This window comes from Eschrichtius robustus, chromosome 8, assembly GCF_028021215.1.
Source record: "Eschrichtius robustus isolate mEscRob2 chromosome 8, mEscRob2.pri, whole genome shotgun sequence".
Classification (NCBI taxonomy): domain Eukaryota; kingdom Metazoa; phylum Chordata; class Mammalia; order Artiodactyla; family Eschrichtiidae; genus Eschrichtius; species Eschrichtius robustus.
In genome coordinates this window covers 88758058-88777493 of record NC_090831.1, presented here as the reverse complement: position 1 = coordinate 88777493, position 19436 = coordinate 88758058, and the positions used below count along the sequence as shown (strand labels likewise).

Here is a 19436-nt window from a genome sequence, read left to right as displayed (position 1 = left end):
AAAAGAAGCCAGAATAGACAAAACTTTTGAAGAACATGGTTGGAGAACTAACACTATCTGATTCCTTACTTCAAATCACACACAATTATTAACTCAAAATAGATCATAGACCTCAAGGTAAAAGCTAAAACTACAAACTTCTAGAAAAAGTGCAAGAGAAAAATCTGTGTGACTTTGGATTGGGCAAAGACTCTTAGATATGACAGCAAAAGGACTATACAAAAAGAAAAAAATTGATAACATGTACTTTATTAAATTTAACACTGTTCCACACAAAACATCATTAGAAAGTGAAAAGGATATTGGGAAACAATATTCACAAATCATATAGACTTCAGGATAGCAATGATTATTTTAATTAACATGATTGATAATTTTCACTTTCAAAATTCAAAATTTTAATGTATGCAGTGTATGCAGTGTGACAGTCAGCAGTGTATAAATTTCAAGGTTCAATAGATCTGGATTGGAATTACCAGCTAGCCAGTGAGCAGCTGAATCCCTGCTTATCTGAAAGGCCTTAGATATATTGCTTAACCTCTCTGAGCCTCATATTTTTCATCTGTAAAATGGGAAGTAACAATCTCATGAGGGTGCTGTGAGGATTAAATGAGATATAGTTTGTGAAAACACCTAGCGGAGAGCTGCAAGAACAAAGGTCCAAAGGTCTTTTCATGTTGTCCTAAAATTTATTGAGGTAGAAGTCAACATTAAAAAGCTTACTCAATGAGAAATTGTTTGATAAAATACAATTTATTGGGTTTTTTTCTAGTTATAAAAGAATATATAATTTTTATAGAGATCTTTAAAAATACAGAATATTTTTAAAGAATAAAATCAACTGTAATCCCAAAACTCAGATGATCACTACTGATATTCGGGTATATTTCCTTTCAAAACCATCTAGGTTTATATTTACAGAGTTTGGATCTTGTTTTTATTGTTTTGTTTAACTTCTAAGTTTGAATTGTTAAGTAGACGATCTAAAATTAAACATCTTTTTCTTTCAACAAAATATTTGTAAGAAATTTGGCAGTAGTAAGCCTTTGCTGGCAGGTAGGAACTTTTCAAGTTAGCAGGTAAGTTTGTGGATAAAAATGATTGGGCATAGTCTAAGATTATCTTTCTATCTATGCACCTATCTATCCATTTATTCATCATCTGTCTACCCTTCTTTCTATTCATCCATCTATTCATTCATCTATCCACCCACTCACCCAATCATCCATCTTTTTCTATTCATCCATCCTCTATCTATCTTAGAATTCAAATACAGAAGTAAATGGAAAAATAAAGTCATACTTTTTCTGAAAGAAAATCTGATTGGTTAATTTCTGTGATAATAAGATCTGACTTTGCTATTTAGGTTTATACAGAGGACATTTTTCATAGTTTGAATGAACTAAATCTGCAGCTCCAACGTTTGACAAAAATATCTATGAAGTATGCAATAAGATAAAGAATTTTACTTAAAATATTGTATAGGCAAAAGTGTGTTGAAAAGAACAATATTTCAACTTGCCAGTTCTTTCTAAATATATTAGGTTTTAACGAGGCCTCACTCAATGAAATTGTAGTAGGTAAAATTAAAAGATAAGTCTTAGTAAAACTTTTTTTTTATATATTTCTCAGAAATTGAGAAAGTGAAAGACTCCATTGATTGGGTAACAAACGTTTTTGCAAGGCAGGTGGTTTCTAGTTCTTTGCTTTCAACACAATTGAAGGGAGACTTAAATAATTTTCAATGATAGATCACTCTCAGATTTTTGACATTTAACTCAGAAGGAGTTAAAGAATTGAGTGACATCGCCATATCAAAAGTCCTTCCATTCTCATTTACTTATTTAAGTAAGCATGTTTTCTCAGAACTTACCTCTTTAAAAATGAAAAATAAAAACATTGTAGTTAGCAGATGTAAGCTTTTATGTATAGAATGGATAAACAACTAGGTCCTACCATATAGCACAAAAATTATGTTCAATATCCTATGATAAACAATAATAGAAAAGTATATATTAAAAAAAGAATATATATATGTATAACTGAATCACTTTGCTGTACAACAGTAATTAACACAACACTGTAAGTCAACTAAACTTCAATTAAATAAAAGGAAAAGAAAAAGAAAAACAGACATGTTACTTGACATGAATCTTGTTTATTTACATGAATAAGTAATATTTTTTAACAGATACAGGTACTAATTTAAAGAGCCCAACCACCTCATTAAGAGATTTAATTCCAAGAAAATTTTGCCTTTATTATTTAGAAACTGTTTATCAAATTGGCAATACATATTGCTTAGATAAGTTAATTTTACTAATAAAGAAAACTCTATCCAGAAGAATTTTTAAAGTACTTCTAGGGTTTTATTCATAAGAAATTAAAGTTTTTATTTAAATTTTATACTTATTTTTAGTGTTAAGAAGTATAATAGTGTGAAAAAATACTTCCAGCCATAAAAATACATTACATTGGGATAAAACTCTAGTGGAAGAAAAATTCAATGAAGTAGATTTTTACTGAAATATGAATTCAAGGAGAGGAATTATCAATGTAAATTTTTCACTGTGAAAGAAGAATTTGATCATATATTTTTTAAAGTAGATGAGAGTTGGTATAAGTCACTATAATATTTAGATTCCTTTAGAAACATATAGAAGACTAATGTAATATTTCTATTGTAATATTTACAATCTTCCTGGAATTTTGCAACTAACGAAATTGATATCCATTAATAATATTTTAACATCCATTAAAATGTAGAAGCGTACATAGTTTTTCAAAGTTCTTTTGGGGGTTCAGAGCAAAATGTTTGAAAACCATTGGTTTGCACTCTAGAGCATGAAGCCGGTGCTCTGTAATCTGACCTTCAAGGCTTTTCATGTTCTAACACCTTCCTAACTCTCATTCTTCCTTTCCCATGCAGCCTGGGCTCTAGTCCTGGCCAACTCTTCTCCTTCTCACATCCAAGTCTTTAGAAATGCTACTACTCTCTTCCTGAAGGCCTTTCCTGCCTTTTTTCTTTCGAACAGGTTCCTCCCATCAAAAGAAAAACAAATATAACGTGCTAACACATATATATGGAATCTAAAAAAAAAAGAAAAAAAAGAAAATGGTCAGAAGAACCTAGGGGCAAGATGGGAATAAAGATGCAGACCACTAGAGAATGGACTTGAGGATATGGGGAGGGGGAAGGGTAAGCTGGGACGAAGTGAGAGAGTGGCATGGACATATATACACTACCAAACGTAAAATAGATAGCTAGTGGGAAGCAGCCGCATAGCACAGGGAGATCAGCTCGGTGCTTTGTGACCACCTAGAGGGGTGGGATAGGGAGGGTGGGAGGGAGGGAGATGCAAGAGGGAAGAGATATGGGGACATATGTATATGTATAACTGATTCACTTTGTTATAAAGCAGAAACTGACACACCATTGTAAAGCAATTATACTCTAATAAAGATGTTAAAAAAAAAAAAAAGAGTCAGCTCTTCCAGGAAACTGTCACTGCTTACCCAAGGCAGTGACAGTTTCCTAGTTTCTTCCTCCTCTGTGCTCCCAAAGCACTAACAGGTCCCTCCACCAAGCACTTACAGGTTACAATGACTAGACTGTTTTTCTAATCCTCAGTGTTCCCTACTGCTCTGTGGCTTCTCTTATTCTCCTTTGTATCCTCAATCTTCTGAGCACATAGTGGGTGCTAGTAAGGATGTGTTGAGTAACAGGATGGAATGGCTCCCTGTGTCTTCACTCTCATTTTTTTATTTTTAATTTTTTATATATTTCTAAATTAGCCAAGCCCACCTTTCTGTGTTTCTCAGCACAGTCTGCTAATTTTCTCTTGTTGCTTTTGCTTGGGCTCTGCTCTCCCATGGATGCCCTTAGCCTTGTTCTCATCAGTAATTGTCCAATATAGTGCCTCTCTCACTGCCAGTGTTCTTGGGAGAGCTGGCAGTTTGGAACTCACTGAGCATTTTCTCATAAAAGCAATGTTCCAGGTGATGGTTGGGTTGGGACACAGAGCCTAATCTGCCCAAATATATTGAAAATAAGAGATGTCTGCAATAAAACAAAATTCAACCGTAGAAAACTAAAAAGATTGTTGATAATACAACATGTTTTTCAAAAATAAGTTTCTGAGCTTCTATTTTAAAGGGTCATGGAGAATACGTCTTTGCCCTGTGGTGGTCTCGGTAGGTGGGATAGAAACTAACATTTGTTAGACATCTGCTCCTTGCCAGGCACCATGTGCATTTTATGTGTTGTATCATTTAATCGTCACAACACTTTGCCAGGTGTTTCAGATAGCCTTTGTTGAATTACAAGCCACTCCACACTTACACAACAATCATTTATTAGCTCACAATCCTGTGCGTTGGCATTTTTTGACTGGGCAGTGTTGGGTGGCCCTTTAGCTGATCTCAGCTAGGCTCACTTCTGCTGCTGCACTCAAGTTGGTAGATGGTGGAATGAGAGGGCCTGGATATCTGGAATGGCCTCGTTCACGAATCTGGTAGTTGGCATACTGTTACTGGGGTTTCCCTTCATGTAGCCTCTCCAGCAGGCTAGCTCAAGCTCCTGGCTGTGAAGGTCTAAAAGGGCAAAAGGGAAGATGCAAGGCCTCTTGAGGTCTAGGTTTGGATCTGACATGCTCTCATTTCTATGTTCTACTGATCAAAGCAAGGTCACAAGGCCAGATTCAAAGCCTGGAAAATAGATATCACCTCTTCATGGGAGGAAGTATAAAAAGTCTGTGGCTATTTTTAATGTACCACACAAGAGGGCTTTATTACTCTATTCTGTGGGTACCAAAATCTGGGTTCAGAGAGTTTAACCATCCTGCCAAATACAGCAACTCATAAGTAATAGAAGCAAGATTTGAACCCAGGTCTGTCTGAACCACAAATTCTTCAGTCTCTGCTGTACCATAACTTCTCCCTTCTCTTTCCTCCCTTCCACTCTCTTTTCTTCTCCTACGCACTCTCCCTATCCATGTCCAGACTGAGAGGAGGATGCAGAAGAAAAAGTGAATTTGCAGTGTTCATACCTGGGCTGTGTGCTACCATCTCTGGCTTGATAACTAATATTTTAGGGAAACAAAGCTGGCTGTAGGACCATTTTGGGTGATTGTTTTCCTACCTTTCTTTCTTATTTCCTTTTCTCTTCACCAACATGAGAAAGGTCTGGGATAAAAGTTGTTGATTAGAATTACAATATATAAAACTATATCCTCTGCTTCCACCCGATTAGCGAAATCTGAGAACAGAATTTAGGTGTTTGTGGAGGGGCATTGGGTGGGGAGAGAGGGGTCAGATGGGGAATGCACTTGATAATGTCATACTGGTCCAACAGGGGTGCAGGGGCCCAAATCCAGGTGTGGTGTGACTCTAAAACCTGTGCTCTACGCTTCTCTAGGGCCCAAACCAGAAACAAGAGTCATCCTTGATTCTCACATTTCTCATCAATTTATTAATAAATCCAATCGGGTCAGCCTCCATAACAGATTCCAGATTTGTCCATTTTCCTCTATCCCCACTGCCACTCATTACTCTATCCAATCAGCGATCACCTCTCTCCAGGACCAAAATAGCCTCCTTCTTCATCTCTCCGCCCCCAAGATCCTTCCTCCTCATAACAGCCAGCATTATATATATATATTTTTTTTTAATTCACGTTCTTTTATTTATTTATTTATTTATTTATTTATGACTGTGTTGAGTCTTCGTTTCTGTGCGAGGGCTTTCTCTAGTTGCGGCAAGTGGGGACCACTCTTCATTGCGGTGCGCGGGCCTCTCACCATCGCGGCCTCTCTGGTTGCGGAGCACAGGCTCCAGACGCGCAGGCTCAGTAATTGTGGCTCACGGGCCCAGTTGCTCCGTGGCATGTGGGATCTTCCCAGACCAGGGCTTGAACCCGTGTCCCCTGCATTGGCAGGCAGACTCTCAACCACTGCGCCACCAGGGAAGCCCCAGCATTATATTTTAAAGACACAGATCTCATAGCAGCAGCCCTCTCCACAAAGCCCATTCACAGTTTCCCATTCCTCTCAGGTTGAATCCCTACCTCCTTTGCCATCTACAAAACCCACAGACCTGACCTCCACCTATGCCTGCACCTCATCCCCTAATGTCAGGTTTTCCCAGTCTCATTGCCATAAGGTAGGCACCAGCTCCTCCTACCTACAAAGCCTGCCCGGCTCCTCACCCTGCTTGCTCCTTTCCATTATATGAGCCATTTTTGTGTGTGTTCTTCAGAGAAGCCTTCTCTCTCTATCAGCTCTAGTTAGTGTTTATACCACCTCGTCCTCGTTGCCCTCTGTTACTTCACCTTGTTCCTTTTCTTCATAGTACCTAAAATTATTTATAATTGCATGCGTGCTTACATGTTTATAATCACTTTTCCCTAATAGAGTATGATCTCTGAGAGGGCAGGAATCATACCTGTTTGTTCTCGGCGTGTACTCACAGCTCAGCATGGTGCCGGGACTCAATACATACTGTGTTCCAGTCCCAGCTCCCCTGCTCACTAGCTACGTAATTGGCAAGGCATCTAACCTCTCTGAGCCTCCAATTGCTGGTCTATACAATAATAAGAACAGTAATTCCTACATCTGTGAGTTGTTCAGAAGTTTGAATGAGATGACAATGTATGCAAAACACTTTGAAATCTGCAGAGAACATTCTAGCCATGTGATGAATTATTTATGCCCTGACTCAGGGTCAAAAATGGAGTGTAGTCATGCCGACCCTGGTTCTGACAACTGCTAGGTACTTTCAAGGCTTCTCAATGAAGTGTAGGCTTCAGACAAATGAGAAATCTACTAGACTGCTCTCTGCAGTTGGCTGAATTTCCAGCCAGCACAGATATGATTATAATTAGAGTTTCAAGAGTTCTATTTCATTTCAAAAGGATTCCGTGGTACAGTCTGCAGTCTACCTGAGATGTGTGTCTAGAAGCAGATTCCTGTGGCAGGTGTTTTTATTCTGGCCTATTTGCTTCTTTTCCTACAATATCAGGGGTGTCTGTTTCTATTATACTCATTATTTTCAGTTGCCAGGTGAGAAGAGATTTTCCATATGGGAGATTTCAGATGGTGACCACTGAGCAAAATACGTAGTTCTCACCCACTCTCATCACTTCCTGATTGAACAGTTGCTTGGACAAACTTGCTTTAGCAGACCCAGGCCTTTTATTAGCAGCCAGAGAATAGTCTATAATGGGAGGAATTACTCTGCCCATGCATTTCTCCAAGGAAAAACATTTTTTTAGCCTGTCAAGACAGTGAAAGCTCCTATTAGAAACTATAGCAAGGTCAATTTCTCCATTCTTGCTGCTAAAGGATTCAGGACGCACCTCACTGCAGACCCTAAATTAACAATCCAATGGGAGTTGAGCTCGCTGGAAATGGGCAGGGATGTCCAAGTGAGCAGGACTCAAATCAAAGCTGAGCCCAACATGGGCATTTACATATTTCAAGCCCTATTACCTGCTTTTCTGCCGGGTCCTTTTGATCATAATAACTCTTCACTAGGCAGAGTGGCGATAGTGGCAAGATCCACCCAATCTTCAGAGACAGGCTGACTTTTTTTTGGTTCCTTTTTATTTATCTAATGATTTCCAGTTTTAGCCAGCAGTGCTAAGGAGCCACAAAAGTCATGAGTCCTTGTTGGGATTGCTCTGAGTGAAAGAAAAGCCCATATCTGTAAGTACAAGGAAGCAGGTTGGTCTCAAGCAGCACAATTCTCTTTGCATTCATCCTTCCACTCCAAGGATGAAAATAAATACATACCTGTGTTTCAAGTCCATCCTGGTGCTAAATGCTGCAACTCATTGATAAGACTCCGTATGAAGTGATTGCTATTCAAGATCTCAACCCAATCTCCACCGCGTTCTTCTTTGATCCTGAGCTGCACGTCATGACCATTTGCTATAGAATCTGCTGGTTGACTTAAGAGAGGGCGCTGGTTGTTTCACACCAGGATGAAAAGTGGAGGCTTTTCCTGTAATGAGATGGAACAAAGAGTAAACAATGTCATCAGTGAGATGACTGAGCCAGAACACAAATTCAGTTGCATCCATTAACCGTTGCCTATGGAGGTCCCAAGCAAGTGACAACTGAAGTGTCCCTCGGTTGGTTCTCCAGTCAGTTGGCTTCGAGTCAGCCAACATCTCTTATCTCCTTCCTCCAAACCAGGCTCTTATGTCAGGCACTCAAAGTTAGAGATACTAAGACCCCATTTCTGCCCTCAAGGAACTTACGCTCTAACCCTAAGCTCTTAAAAAGAGGTTCCAGAAGGGTAGGTAACTTGTTCAAAGTTACACCATTTTAAGTGACTGATCCAGTATTTGAACCTTGTTTAAAAAAGAAAAGTTTATTTTTTATTCCAAAGCTTCTCCCTTTTCAACTATACCACATTGCATCCTCTTGTCACATTGCAGTATAATTACTTATAATTATTTTCAATTGCAGTTATTAAAATGTATTTAGCTCCACCTAACTTAGCAGGGACATAAGTCAAGGTGTAATAGTGCCTTATAAATGTTGAAAATATTCCCATATATTAAACATATTTTATCTATTTAAAATAAAAGTGAAATTGGTTTATCTCTGGGTGATTTAAGTGATGTTTATCTTTTTTAAACTGTTGCGTACCTTAAAATTTTTCTGAAATGAGATTGCATTGCATCTATCTTTTTTGAAAAGTTATTTTTAAAATAAAACAAAATATATATGAAAATGCTTTTTAGGCTGTAAAGTGCTTATAAGTATCAGCTACTGAATTCATTGCAATGTAATAAAACCCTCAATGCATGGATCAGGTTAAAAGCACATCCAATCAACCTTGGTAACTGATGTTGATAAATGTCCCAGAAGTAGGTGCTCCCAGAGCAGTAAGACTATGGTTATCAAGATCAAACTATCTCAGATTTGGTGAGCCCAGCTTTGCCCAACTTTACCAGAGGGTACAGAACAAACGAGGCCAGAGCCTGGTCAGGTGTTGCAGTGTCTAGAAAGGTGGAAATCTCTCCCTCTTTGTTGGCTATCTCTCATTTTATGGGAGGTTTAAAGAAATGCCCAATTGTACTATTCACATCTGTTATCAGCCACTTTCCCTCAAGGATTCCTAGTGGAAATTTGGTTTTAATGACACTGCATGTGAACTTGGGTCCCCAGCTCCTTGAGCAGGTGGATAATAGTGAGCTTACTTCTGGGCCAGGCACCCTGGAACTTCTTTACTTTGGGTGTAATCCTTCTTTTGCCTCCTTGGAAACCAACCTCTGCCAATAAGTGCTACTCCTCGTATCCAAATGAAGCCTAACAATTTCTTCTCAGGCTTACTGATCTTTGACCAACCAACCCCTTGTGTATAGAAGAGTCCCCTCCCTTTGGACAAAGGAGGTTTGGGCTTCCCTAGCGGTTTAGGAGATCAAGGCTGGTGATAGAAACTTCTAGGGGTATTAGCCTAGCAGTTCTGAGCCTTCACACTTATCATACATCAAAGTAGCTTAAGGAATATATTCCTAATTTAATCCAAGGTTCCTTCTAGACACTTATTATATTGGTACATGCTTTCAAGCAGAGTGCTTTATAGCTGGGAGGTAAAATAATATTTTACAATAGTGTATGATTTCAAAGGCACCTTCACTTGCACTTTTATTTCATTTAATCATCACAGCAGCCCTTTGGGAAACTTATTTACTTTGCAGTGAGGAAAACAAGGCTTAGAAAGGATGGGTGGTAAGTCCAGGGTTCAAGGGCAAGACTCAATCCCAGGTCTTCTGACTCCAAATATTGGGCAATTTCCGCTGCTTTTCTACAACTAAAAATCTGACCCTAGGTCATGGGCTGAGAATGTGTAGGGTGAGAATGATCTTACTCACAGTGAAGCTGTCCTGCAGAAGGGAAGGAGAGGGGACAGGAAAGGAACCACTTTCCACTGAGCTTCTCCTCAGTGCTGGCTGTCTTCCATGCACTACCTCCTGTAAATGTCTTCCGTGCGCTATCTCCCCATTTACAGGAGATAGTGATCCAAAAAAATGGAAATAAAGCAAGATTCAATTACTTCCCCGAAGTCACATAGCTTACAAGTGACAAAGGTAAGCTGATAACCAGTCTTTCTGACCCCCAAATACACAATCTTCTTACCACACTTCATATTTCACTACAACTCAGTGCATTTACACACATGGTCGATTATAAAAAGCATGGCAAAGAAAAGTTCTCTGTTTTAGAAAGGTTTGTGTTTTTAAGGACACACATATATCCCCTTTCTTTCCTCCAACCCTCCAGCACAGCTTTCCATGTGACATGGCTGACTTCTGCTCCCTTGCAGGGTGTGTGCTGGTGGTGTCTGTGATTGAACAGCTTGCTCAAGTTCACAACTCAACGGTCCAGACCTCAATGGAGAGACTGTGCAGCTACTTGCCTGGTAAATACAGAAAGGCTCACTTGGCTGTGGGTCTGCGTTTTTTCTCATTCATGAGCCATCATGAGGGAGTATATACCCTACATGTGCTTACAGAGGAGAATCTGATTGTGTTATTTCTGTGAGCTGATATTCTTATGGAGCTCATAGAAATTAAAAGGAAGACACAAAAAAATACTTGAGGCAATTTTTTCCCCCTGACATTCATTTTCTCCCATGGCAGAATGAGATTGTTGTGGACATTTAGGGAATAAAATGTAGAATGGCCGATTGTTGTTTTATGTGTCACATTTATAATGATTTGCCCACCTGGTGATCATGGCCTTAAGTACCAAGAAGGTCAAAGTTATGAATAATGAATAATTTTCAATGATTTATGTTAATTTAACCACATACACATTCTCAGATGCAAGCACCTCCTTTCTAACACAGAGCTTTATTTAGGCTGAGGAGACAATGGATCTTAAAACTCCAAATGGGAAAATAATCTGTGGACATTCCATTGATTTGAACTGGATCTCTATAAAATCCTTTACACATCCTGCAAAAGAAGGAAATGATTGGTGGTTTAAACAAATTGTATAGTTTTTTACACTCTCAGCAGAAAGAAAATATTGACGCTATTTCTCTTATAGAATACTGTTAGGTGTACAATCACAATGAATAAACTTCTTTGAGAGTCAAATTTTCATTCACTTACTGTTAAGGAACTAATTCTTCAAAGATGCCTACATTATTATTTTTAAGTAAGGTAGTTGGACTCATGACGATTTTATATTTGATTTAACAGATGTTGTGTCAATGGCGTCAAAACATTTTCAGAAAATTTATTGCATGCAGTCTCAATGTATACTCATAAGCTCATTTTTTTAGAATTCAAAAATAAAGACTGGGAAAGGATAATACACAAATACATGTGTTTGCAATGTCCCAGTTTGACCATTGCTAAGATTTTGACATATTTTCACAGAATTAGAAGGTAACAAATAAACTTGAAACGCCCTTTGGCCTCCCCCACTCCCAGTTACATTTTCCTACCACCTCCCTAGATGGAACCACTCCTAGGAGCTTGATGGGCATTGGGTTTGGCAAATTTTATACTTTTACAGTCACTTGTATGAATCCATAGACTATGTATGGTATTGTCTGTGGATAATTTTTAACCTTTTCTTGGTAAAAGGAAACAAATTAAAAAACACACGCAAAATAAATGTAGAGCTTTACCAGTTGTTGAAAGGTGAACACCCTTGTAAACATAGCCCAGGTCAAGAAGGAACAAATAGGTAGCTGCTCCAAAAGTCCCATCCACATGCCTCAACCCATCATAAATTCCTCCTCCCCCCTAAAAAAACAACATCCTGAAGGTTACTATAATCATTTCCTTGTATTGCTTTATAGCTTTATCACCCAACTGCATATCTCCAGACACCATAGTCTTGCCCAGTTTTTAAATTTTTGATGTGTCTTTTAAGTCGATTTTAATCTACCAGTTTCCTTTCCATCCCTTCCTTTTCCTTGTAATTTAGCTGTAGAATCTGCCATGTAGATTTCTGCATTTTCCTGATGGCATCCCTGTGGTATGATTGAATATGTTTCTCTGTGCTCTGTATTTCCTGAAAATTGGCAGCTAGATCCAGAGGCTTGATGAGACTCCAGTTTGATTTCTTTGGCAAGGCTATAAGTGATGGTGTTTTCTTTCATCAGGAGGCCATCATAAGTGGTTTTCTCTTTTTTATTTTTGTGATACTAACAGCTGTTGATGCTCTATGACTAGGTCTATTAGTTCATTGGAGGTTGCAAAATGGTGCTATTCTAATCTATCAGTTATAATTCCTTTAGTAGTTGAAATATATTAGACACAGTTTCCTTCATCATCATCATAGTTTAGGGATGTTTTTCCCCACAGTTCCTAATGGTAATATTATTCATTCTAAGAAAGGCAGGATAAATGCTTGATTCTTTTGTTTTACTTGCCAGTTTTCAAATAACTCATTGCCTTTGTAGTATCATCCCAAAGAAGTCACTTGGTTTTCTTTAAAGTATCATTATGAACTCATGAATTTATACACATTTGATGAGTTTCAGACTACTTCAATTATTATCCCTTTAAAGCTCAAATTCTCTCATCTTTGACCAGTAGGAACTTCTTCAAGTTGGCTCCTGGGTCCTTTTGACATAAGTCTAAGTAGTCTTTGTAGCTTCCTCACTAACTAGTGTGACAAGTTGTTCCAGCCTGTCTTGTACATTTCCAACCCCAGGCTTGAAATCAGTCATTTCTCTTAGAAGCTCTAGTTTCTTTTAGTGGGAAATAGTATTAAGACCATGATCTGGGTGCATAGGAATGTCATTGCTACTCAGTTGGTCCTTCTTTCTAGACTTCTTCCGTTGACAGTGATAGAAAATATACATATATACATTTACATATATTATTTTAATATAAAGTATATGAGTTCATTCTGACACTTCAAATTCAGGACTGTAGGAGTTTTTTTCTTAGTTTCTTCTGTATCATATCTGTATCTTCTTCTTTCCACACTCAAAGTCCTAACTCTCAAGGACAGGGAGATTGATAGAATTAAAATATCTCATAATTACTCATTTACCTATCCTTCTTTACACATATGACAGCCTCAGGACGTCAAGCCTAACACTACTACTATTAATATATTTTATAATCATTGAGAGCGGTTAAAAATTGTTTTTTGAATATGCTTTTCCCATTCCTCCACCCTTTTCAATCATTGTACTGTATTATTTGAGTATATGGCCATTACGTACAATATATACATTCCCTTTTCATCTTCATTTAGTTTTAGTTCCATCAGCAACTGTAAGATTGATGTTCACCACCAGCCCTTATGCAAATGTCTCTCTAGTCGAGTTGCTGTCTAAAGTTCATTCCTCAGGAAGGACTCATGGGAACAATATTCCCTGAATTCTTGCACGTTGATAACAAGCTGGCTTGTCCTTTTTGTTAGAAAGTCAGTGTTTTTCCGGATTTAAAAATCCTTGGCAGGGACTTCCCTGACAGTCCAGTGGTTAAGGCTCCGCACTTCCATTGCAGGGGGTTCGGGTTCAATCCCTGGTCAGGGAACTAGGATCCCACGTGCCACAGAGTGTGGCCAAAAAAAAAAAAAACCTTGGCACAATTTCTTTCCCTAAGTGTCTTAAATATGTTATTTAAAAGCCTAATGATAATCTAATTTTCTTTTTCTTATAAGTCACTTGCTGTTTTTGCCTAGTTCAAAGGATTTTTTTTTCTTCTATAAAATTTAGTCATCTAACTAGGCTATGGCTTGGTGTCGGCTGTTGTATATTGATGTTCTCAGGCATGCAGTGTGCTCTTATTCTCTCATTTTGAAACTAATATGTGGCTTCAAATACATTTTTTATAATTTCAGGAAAGTTTTTAGTATTTGGTCAGTTTCCTTGATTTGGTTTTCTTTGTCAGGGATTTCTATAACCATATTTTAAATCTTTGCCTGTATTCACGATTTTGCCTATCTCTTGAATGAATACTTTTTATCACTTCAATTATTTTTTATCTTGAAAGTTTTCCTCTTTTCCATATTCTATTTCTCTTAGAACGTCAGCTATTGTATTCCCTTCTTCTTGTGTTCATTCTAATTTAGATTTCATTACTTTTATAATCTTGTATTCTTCCCTGAGTTCTTTTATTCCATACCTGAGTTTTTCCAATTCTGATTTCTGTTGTTCTTTCATGTCTTATACCATTTTATTAATGCTTCTCACTCATTTTGAAATACTGTTATGTTTTAATCCTTTTTTTGGCATGATTTTCTGGCATGCTTTTGCTATCTGTAAGGATGTGATTCTGTTCCTTATTCTTTTTTTTTTTTTTCTTATAATAACTTTGTATGGGAGTTGACCTAGATACATATCTGTTGCTCATTTTTATGTGAAATTAGTTTTCAAAAACTCTTAGAAAGAGAAGTGGCTCAGGGTAGCTTCTCCAAATGCACAGAACTCCTTCTTCCATTGTTTTTGTGTAGTGTTAAAAAGTAAGTAAATAAACACATGGCTGCTTGCATTTTGAAATTTTCTGATTCTGTCCCTCTGCACACTTTTACCTGGATTTTCTCTTTACTTTGCTTCTATCCAACTCAATTTTGATTCCAAACCCACTAGTTTCCCCTCAGTGTGGGCCCTGTCCTGGAAGGGAGGTCTGGTAGATCAGTTTCTAGAACTTGTAAATGCCTGACCACTCAAACCCTTTAGTCCTTACAACCTTGAGTCCTTTGCACCCATCTGCTACTGCAGTGGGCAAAACCCCTCCCAGTTTCAGCTGATGTTCTTCATTGGCCCACCATACTTTGTCGTCAATACCTGTGGGCTATTTTGGAGATTCTGCTATTCATCCCTTGCTTCCCTTTACTTTCTCCCATACTGATGTTGATAACCCTTAAGTCCCATGATTGTGAGTGGTTTATCGTTGTCTTAATTGTATTCTGGGGCTCGTGGAGATATCTAGTTTTGTTGTAAGTATTGTCCATGGGGTTTTGGTTTTCCTATCTAGAAGCTCTATTTTTTTTTTTTTTTTTGTAGAGATTCAGTGAAATTCCAAAACTCTGCTGCCTCCACCATCATCTTTCCAGAATCCTCCCTTGTGGGGACTGTAGTTTTACATCAATGTTTACTGTATATACCACTCTGCAACTTCTGCTTTTCACTCACCATTATGTTTTTGAGATCTATATGTGTCAAGACATATATAGACTTAGGTCAGGCCTCTTAATTACTCTATAGTCCTTCACCATATAAATGTCCCATATTTTATTTATCCATCCCCATTTTTATTGGACATTCAAAATCTATTATAAACCTTACTTTATATTTTCACATCTCTGAGTTAGAGAAAGAAGAAAATGTTATTACCATTTTACAAAAAGGAAGAAAAATTAAAAAGTCATAATCATCATTAAGACTTGTTTTGATTGTTGTCATTTCTGTGTAATAGACCACATTGACAGATATCACCATTTTTACCTTGAGTTTGATTTTCTCTTTTTAAGCAAAGTTGTGTTGTTCAAAGATGGAAGGCTGAGTAAAAATCTTATTTCTCAGATGATCCTGTCCCAGTGTACCAGCAAAATACAAAACAACATGAACCAAGATTGCTGGTGTTCAAGGTTCCACCTTGGCTCCTTTTGACTCATAACAGAAAATTTTAGAGTCTGCTGAGGTAAAATGAGAGGTTGAAAATCAGATGGTGGTAAAATAGAAGCTAGCACTTTGCCAAGGGAAGGAAAGTTGGTATTTCAGTTTTTCAGTGGAGGGTTACCTTTTAATTGGAGGAATTTCAAAGGATTTATAAGGCTATTTGGAGTTATTTTCATTTTATTAATTAATATTCACCTCTAGATAGAAATAAAGTACTCAGTTTGGATTAAAGGCTCTTTCACCTGACAGACATAAGGGCAGGGTTGGCGTTACTGTTTCCATTTTGTGGATATGAAAGAGTGCACAGAATGGTCACGTGAATTGTATAGGGTGACAAAGATAGTCTGACCCTTAGCTAAAGATTTCTCCTTCTAGAAAACATAATAGGCCTGGTCCACAGTGACTGCCTGCACCCAGTATTGCCTTCTGTCTGGTGAGAATGGGACAGAGGGGAAGTCAAAATATGCACAGCAACAAACAGTTATTATTTTAAAAATTATTTTTAAGTAGTACTGCTTTTATCTCCAAAGCTAAACAAGTATATAAAACATAACCTTAGCAGAGAAACCATGCAAGCAACATTCTTGAGAATAATCACTCAGTAAATCATGCGGGCCTTTCCGATGCCTGGGAAGACAATTTTTTCGAATTGTGCAAAGTATTTCTGACCTTCAGTTTTACCCACTGCATTTGCCTCTGGCTCTCATTAGTAAACACCTTGGAAGAATCTCAGAATTGTTAATGGAAAAATGATTAATGGAATCATTCTCACCAGGGATCAGTAGACTCATATGCCCTCAGCGTCTTGCTAGAACTTCACTTTCTTGGGTCACCTGTGCAGAAATCTTATCTCCATGGAGTATGATAGTTAAAAACTCATGTCGTCTTAAAATGAGGAAGGCAGCTCTCCTCACATTCTGTAGGTTCTGAAAATCTACATGCAGCCCAGAACACATAGCTACAAAACTATCTCAGTGGTCAGTTCACCTCACTGTGCTGCAAATTTCTAATCAGTAGTTAGTGTATACCTGAGGTAGATGAGGCATCAAATAAAATGTCCTAAGTATGTTGAAATGCATACTACAAATAGTTTGGGCTTTTGGGGTAGAAGACTTAAATCTCTTACTGAACCACTGTGCTCTTGGGCAAGCCTTACCTCTCTAAACCTCAAAGTTCCTTCCCATAGAATGAGGGTAAAAATAACCACCCCCTCAAAAGTTTCTTATGAGAAACGAAGTGATGATAAACATAAGAGTGACTTACAACTTCGGATGTTCTAGGTTTTATTTACACCCACACATGTGGATACACCTATTGTTCCTTTTTTAACCTTCCTCTGCCCTGGGGAATGACCATACTTTTTTTTTCCCTATGCTGTTCCAAGTCCTTTTGATTCTGTAGAAATTAAATGCTCTTGTACCTTCCTGGTCATGGGCAAGGTTTAACTGTATACATTTTACATCAGATAGGTTACTAGCACTATGTTAGTGCCGGTCTTTTCTTCAGTTGTAGCAGTAACAGGTTACCATCTGATCATGGCTGACTGGGCCCTGTCTGGCTTTTTCTAGAGACTTTGCCTCTCTCTGCTCTGCACCCTTCTGTGTTGATCTAGAGTTTAGCTCTCAGAGGCCCATCTCTTGTCCCACATTAGCCCATCTCTGCAGGAGCCTCTCATTCTTAACCATCACAGACTCTGTTTGAGAAAACTGATTGTTCAGATGGCCCTGCACAGAGGGTGAGGAGAACATTGCTGCCACTTACTTCAACCTGAGCAAAATAATGTTCTATAAAAAATACACACACATGCAAACACCTCTTATTTTACCAGAAAAAAGAAAAATGTTCTCTGCCTTTCAGGCAGCACTGCAAGTATATCAAAGAACACCCTGGTGTCGATTTTTAAATTGCTCTGCTCTCTGCTAAACTAGTTTTACATTAACGATACTAGAAACTCATTTCTAAAGTGCTTTGCAAGTTCACGTAATTTTGAATGTCGCTTACATAATCCTCCAAGCTTCCAAGACAGTGAAGGGAACTGAACTGAATCCTACTCCTACATTTTTCAGATGAGGAGAGTGAAACCCAGAAGGGGAGGCAACCTGACCAAGGTCAGAAGCCAGTTAGCTGGTGCTGAAACCCTGGTGTCTGAGACTTGGGACCTCAGAGCTTTTTTGACACCCATAAAGAGGAGCACCCAAGGGGTGCAGTTTTTATTTTATAACAGTTGAATTGATATTTAATTCACATGCCATACAATTCACTCATTTAAAGTGTATAATTCAGTGGTTTTTAGTATATTCACAGAGTTGTGCATCCATCGACACCATGAATTTTAGAACATTTTCATTATACCAAAAAGGACCTCCATGCCCCTTAGCCATCACCTCCCAAACATCCATTCTCCCCAGCGCTAAGCAACCACTAATCGACTTTATGCCTCTGTGAATTTGCCTATTCTAGGCATTTCATGTAAATGGAATCGTAGAAATATGTTTCTTTCACTCAGCATAATGTATTTAAGTTCATCCATGTTGCAGCATGTATCAGGAAATCATTACTCTTTATAGCTGAATAATATCTTGTTGTGTGTAGAAAGCCCATTCTGTTCATCCACTCAGTAGTTAATAGCCATTTGGGTTGAGGTATTTCCACTTCTTTGCTATTTTATATAATTCCTCTATGAATGTTCATGTGTAAGTTTTTGTGTGGGTATATAAATATTTGAATTCTTTTGGGCCTAGGAGTGGGCTTATTGGCTCACATAGTAACTCAATATTTAACCATTTGAGGAACTGTCAGACTGTTTACCAAAGTTGCTGTACCATTTTATACACCCACCAGCAGAATATGAGGATTCTGATTTCTCCACATCCTCATCAGTACTTGTTATTATCCGTCATCTTTTTTAATAAGAGTAACCACCTCTTTTTTAAATGAATTTATTTATTTTATTTATTTATTTTTGGCCTCATTAGGTCTTCATTGCTGCACACAAGCTTTCTCTAGTTGTGGCGAGCGGGGGCTACTCTTCGTTGTGGTGCACGGGCTTCTCATTGCAGTGGCTTCTCTTGTTGCAGAGCACGGGCTCTAGGCGCGCGGGCTTCAGTAGTTGTGGCACTCGGGCTCAGTAGTTGTGGCTTATGGGCTTAGTTGCTCCACGGCATGTGGGATCTTCCCAGACCAGGGCTCGAACCGGTGTCCCCTGCATTGGCAGGTGGATTCTCAACCACTGCGCCCCCAGGGAAACCCTTATCTGTCATTTTTATTCTCACATATCATCGTAGGTGTCAAGTGGTATCTCACTGTGGTTTTTATTTACATTTCCTTTAATAGCTGATGATGTTGACCATCTTTTCATGTGCTTATTGGTTATTTGTATAACTTCTTTGGAGAATATCTATTCAGATGATTTTTGAAAACGTTTGGTACAATTCACCAGTGAAGCTATCTGGTCCTGGGCTTTTCTTTATGGGACATTTTTGATTACTAATTTAATCTCTTGTTGTATGTCTATTAAGATTGTATATTTATTCTTGAGTCAGTTTTGGTAGTTTGCCTTTCATTTGCTGCCATGCAGATGTCATAGTATTTCCTTATCGTTCTTTTTATTTCTGTAAGGTCAATAATAATGTGAGATTAGTTTTAAGTTCCTACTTCAAAAGCATAATGTGTTTGAAGTCTCATACTTTATTGCAAAAAAAGTCCCATGAAACTATCTATTTTAATACAAAAGTAATATTTACATTATTTACCATTGAGTAAAATTGAAGTACCAGAGAGTTTTCCCATATTTATCCTGTTGTTTCACTACCCTATTCTCCAAGCAA

The 19436-nt window shown here is 38.0% G+C and overlaps 1 protein-coding gene across 2 annotated transcripts in view; it reads left to right on the top strand.

Moving 5' to 3' along the window:
- AOAH (acyloxyacyl hydrolase) overlaps window positions 1-19436 on the top strand; it is a 177719-nt gene that overhangs the window by 10364 nt on the left and 147919 nt on the right. For both annotated transcript variants that reach the window (XM_068550049.1, XM_068550048.1), the window contains exon 3: window positions 10336-10431. In XM_068550049.1, the coding sequence (XP_068406150.1) occupies window positions 10336-10431 (96 nt within the window). The remainder of the gene's footprint in view (window positions 1-10335; window positions 10432-19436) is intronic.